General features: G+C 48.6%; 1 protein-coding gene across 1 annotated transcript; it reads left to right on the forward strand.

Moving 5' to 3' along the window:
• The first annotated feature begins 504 nt into the window (after nucleotides 1–504).
• Nucleotides 505–3,675, forward strand: RHOB (ras homolog family member B). The gene has a single exon (XM_032213954.1). The coding sequence runs from the start codon at nucleotides 953–955 to the stop codon at nucleotides 1,541–1,543; it is 591 nt and encodes a 196-aa protein (XP_032069845.1). The 5' UTR covers nucleotides 505–952; the 3' UTR covers nucleotides 1,544–3,675.
• Nucleotides 3,676–4,322: the final 647 nt, after the last annotated feature.

The following is a 4,322-nucleotide window of genomic DNA, read 5'->3' on the forward strand; positions in this document are numbered from 1 at the left end:
GAGAGAGAGGGAGGCTGAAGAGGAGGAGGGGGCAGACCAACATTTTAAAAGCCTCTTTTCTTGCTTCGGATCCTTCCAAAGAGAGAGAGAGAGGGAGGGAGGGAGGGAGAGAGAGAGAGAGAGAGAGAGAGAGAGAGAGAGAGAGGGAGAGAGAGAGAGAGGGAGGCTGAAGAGGAGGAGGGGGCAGACCAACATTTTAAAAGCCTCTTTTCTTGCTTCGGATCCTTCCAAAGAGAGAGGGAGAGGGAGAGGGAGAGAGAGAGACCCTGAGGGTCTCGCGAAATAGCAGAAAAGACCCCTCCCTCTTTTCATGATCGACTGTCACTCACTTCCTGCTTCCCCCAACCCCACGCCCAGCGCCTGCAATACTCTCCACCAATCACCCGCCTCCTCCAAACCGATGACCTCATCCTTTGCCTTCCCATTGGCCAGCTATATTAAGAAAGTAGCCGGCCCCTTTAAATAGCAGCGTCCGACGGTCGCCCGGCTATGGCATTAAAGTACGGGCGACTCAGTCAGTTCTTGGACCAAATTTTTTTTTTAAAAAAAAGCCGGGCCACAAAACTTGCAGGAAAAAAACCCCTAAAACTGCAGTCACTTTCTTTAAAGCTCCGGGGGTTTCGGTTCCTCCCGCCTTTTGCCTCCGCGTCCCCTGGAAAAAGGGAAGCCGAGGAGCCGAGATCCTTTCTCCATGCAAACAGGCAGAGGGCATCAGAGGAGCCAGCCAAGAACAGAAGCGAGGCCCGGGCGAAGTGGGCGGCTCCCGCTTTCCTAAGCCGCGCGGAAGAGCCTTTACCGCTCCCCGGAGGAGGAGGAGAAGCAGAAGAAGAGAGCCACGCTGCCTTGTGGGAAAGGCGAAGAGACCGGTGTAAGAGCGACCAGGCGCGGGGAAGGGAGCGCTTCGGTCTCCCTGCTGGAGCACCCGAGCAGGGCGGCGTTGGCGACCCTGGCCATGGCGGCCATCCGCAAGAAGCTGGTGGTGGTGGGCGACGGGGCGTGCGGGAAGACGTGCCTGCTGATCGTCTTCAGCAAAGACGAGTTCCCCGAAGTCTACGTGCCCACCGTCTTCGAGAACTACGTGGCCGACATCGAGGTGGACGGCAAGCAGGTGGAGCTGGCCCTTTGGGACACGGCCGGCCAGGAAGACTACGACCGCTTGCGCCCCCTCTCCTACCCGGACACCGACGTCATCCTCATGTGCTTCTCGGTCGACAGCCCGGACTCCCTGGAGAACATCCCGGAGAAGTGGGTGCCCGAGGTGAAGCACTTCTGCCCCAACGTGCCCATCATCCTGGTGGCCAACAAGAAAGACCTGCGCAACGACGAGCACGTCCGCAACGAGCTGGCCCGCATGAAGCAGGAGCCCGTCCGCACCGAAGACGGCCGGGCCATGGCCATTCGCATCCAAGCCTACGATTACCTCGAGTGCTCGGCCAAGACCAAGGAAGGCGTGCGGGAGGTGTTCGAGACGGCCACCCGGGCGGCTTTGCAGAAGCGTTACGGCACCCAGAACGGTTGCATCAATTGTTGCAAGGTGCTATAATGCCCTGGACGGGGGAGGGAAGGGGCGGGAGGCTAGGCGTCGAGGGGACTCGGGGCTGAGTCCTCAAGCCTGGTCGGAGGGAGCCCCCCACGCAGAACAAAGCAAACAAACAAACCGGGGAGGGGTCGCACCCGCGCACTCTCCGGGGGAGGGGTGGGTGGGGGAGAGAGAGAGCAAAGCGCACCGATGGAGGTGGGAACCGTTGATTTTCCACGAAGGGCCCCCTCCGCCCGTTGATGCAAACTCCCATTCATTGATCTGGGCTCTCTTAACGCCCGTGGTTCTCCTTCGCGAAGGACAGTCGCGGGACTTCCGCGAACCGAACGCGCTCCCTTTTTTTTTGCCTTGCTGGAGGAAAGGAACTGGACTTCGCCTATTGGTGCGCCGCGCCTTAGATCTCCCGTGGGGAAAAAAAACTGCAGGAGGAGACGGGAAGGCTGTCGCTGCGCCGCTCCCTTGGAAAGGACGGGATCTGCCTAGATCGGGATCCTCAAACTTGCACTGAATCGGGGGTTTCCTTTCCACCTGGGAAGAGAGTTTTCCTGCATTGAGAAACGCTGAGAGAGAGAGGGAGGGAGGGGCATCTGCTGGGTGTACATAGCCAATTGTTTGAATTTGGGGGGGCAAGAAAAGGATGGGGTTTGTTTAACACTGGACTGGGACCTTGCTCTCTTTGAGACTGATTCTAAGGGTTTTTTTTTGGGGGGGGGAATTGAGTGGATTGGGCTTCCTCCCTCTTAGCCCCCTCCACAATGAAAAGATTTCCCCCCCCTTTCTTGAGATAACCACTTCTCACAGAAGAATGGTATCATTTGTTCCCCTTGGGTTGCTGGGGGGTGGAGAGAATCCCCAAACTTCTCAGAGTCTGGTGCCTGCTGTCCTTGATATGATTTGGATGCCCCCCCCCCTCTTTTCTGTCTTTTGACCTCTCCCTCCCAATCTGATTTCTATTGCAAAAGAACCTATTTTGCACAGTGATGAGGGTGTTTCTTTGGACACCTTAATGCACTTGTGATGTGCAGTGTGGCACTGTACCATTGCAAAATAAATAAACAAACCCCTTTGCGTCAGAACCTCATTGGGAGCACAGTCCAGCTAAGCACTTTCCAGGGGAAACACTTTCTTAACACCCCTCCTCCCCTTGAAGTTGAGCCTTCGAAGAACTTTTCACCAGATAAGCCATCCATGGGACTTTCAAATGCTTCATTATTTTTGACTGGTTTGTGCTCCTTTGTTGCTGTATAACTGATGACTTATGTAAAGCCACTGTAATATCTTCTTGGGGTTGTTGTTGCATCAAGAAATGAGTGGAAACACTGTCTTATTCTTTTTTTAAAAAAGAAAAAAGTGACATTTTTTTTTGTCATTTTTTTGTTTTACTTTTCCAGCACTAAGTGCCATCTCTGGGCCCATTTCAAACCAATAGTACACTTATTTTCACCAGCCAACTTCGAGTGGTGCGTGAGAATAACCTGTGCTTCTCTGTTTCAGAGAGTTGATTGATCTAATCCCCTTCCCCACTGACCATTTTTAACAGTGGTACTAAGAGTTTTATTATTTAAAACAAAACACACAAAACACTATATTGATTTGGTTACAGAAAAGACATGTGAAGTTTACTTAAAATCATCTAAGCTGTATATGCAGGACTTTTTTTGGGGGGGGGGGTAAAGTATTAAAAAGTTCTATGACTACATGAGATACTCTGCTTCTTTGTTGTTGTGCCTGATTGAATGAAAGTCTGTCTGTTGATTCTGAAAAAAAAATTGTAAGCATTTTCCTTTGAACTACAGCTGCTGGAAACATTAGTGTGTTAAACATCCTGGATCCTTACTGGCCTGACTAAAAATTACTTCATGCAGGCCTACAATACTGTAACAGGACCCCCTTAGAAGTGCTCAGTGGCATAGTAGATTAAAATCGGGTGCCATTTTTCCATCTTGTTTTTTTAATTGCATGGATTAAGTGGATTTCAACACCCCAAGTGCATGCAAGACTACAATTCTAGAAGTAAAGAGCTTCACTTAAAGAGATATTTTTATAACACAAGAGGAAAGGGATTGCTACTTAAAACAAGGCTTTGAAAATAGGTCCTAGATCCTTAGGAAACAGCTGTGCAGTATTTTTTTTTTTTTAAAAAGCCTTTGTCCAACTTGAATGAGGTCAATGCCCTTTGCCCTGAGTCTTCGGGGGTCCTAAGGCCCGTTATTTACATGGAGATAATAAATTGTAGATCTGTCTTAATTGGGATGAAATAGTATTTCTGTATTGATGCCAACTAAGCAAAATTCTGAATATTTCTGCTCATCTGCACCCATTTTTTACCATCTCACTTATGATTTGGAGTTCAGATCCAAGCATTGGCTCATTCACACATTGTCCTAGTTATGTTAACTCGTACTTTAAAATGGTTAAAGATAAACCATAGCTTATTGAAAACAGCTGTCTTAGGTCCATACTAATTAAGCATGGTTTTTCAATTATTACAATTAGATTACCAGTCATAACATACTAGATCAAACATATAGTTTTGTAATCTGAACTCAACCATTTCTCAAAAGAAGTGGATTAATATTTTGTTCTTTTTAATATATTCAATAAATCAAAATTACATTGATAGTTGATTATGTGCCATCAATTAGTGTACACTTGGTGACTACATGTATTGATTTTCTCCTGATTGGTGCTAGTTACCTGGATATTAATCTACTCATTTATCTTGGTTTACTCTCAGATTAGCATGAGCAGGAAGAAAAATTTACCCAGCTATTCCACTAGA

Source organism: Thamnophis elegans, chromosome 3 (genome assembly GCF_009769535.1).
Source record: "Thamnophis elegans isolate rThaEle1 chromosome 3, rThaEle1.pri, whole genome shotgun sequence".
NCBI lineage: Eukaryota > Metazoa > Chordata > Lepidosauria > Squamata > Colubridae > Thamnophis > Thamnophis elegans.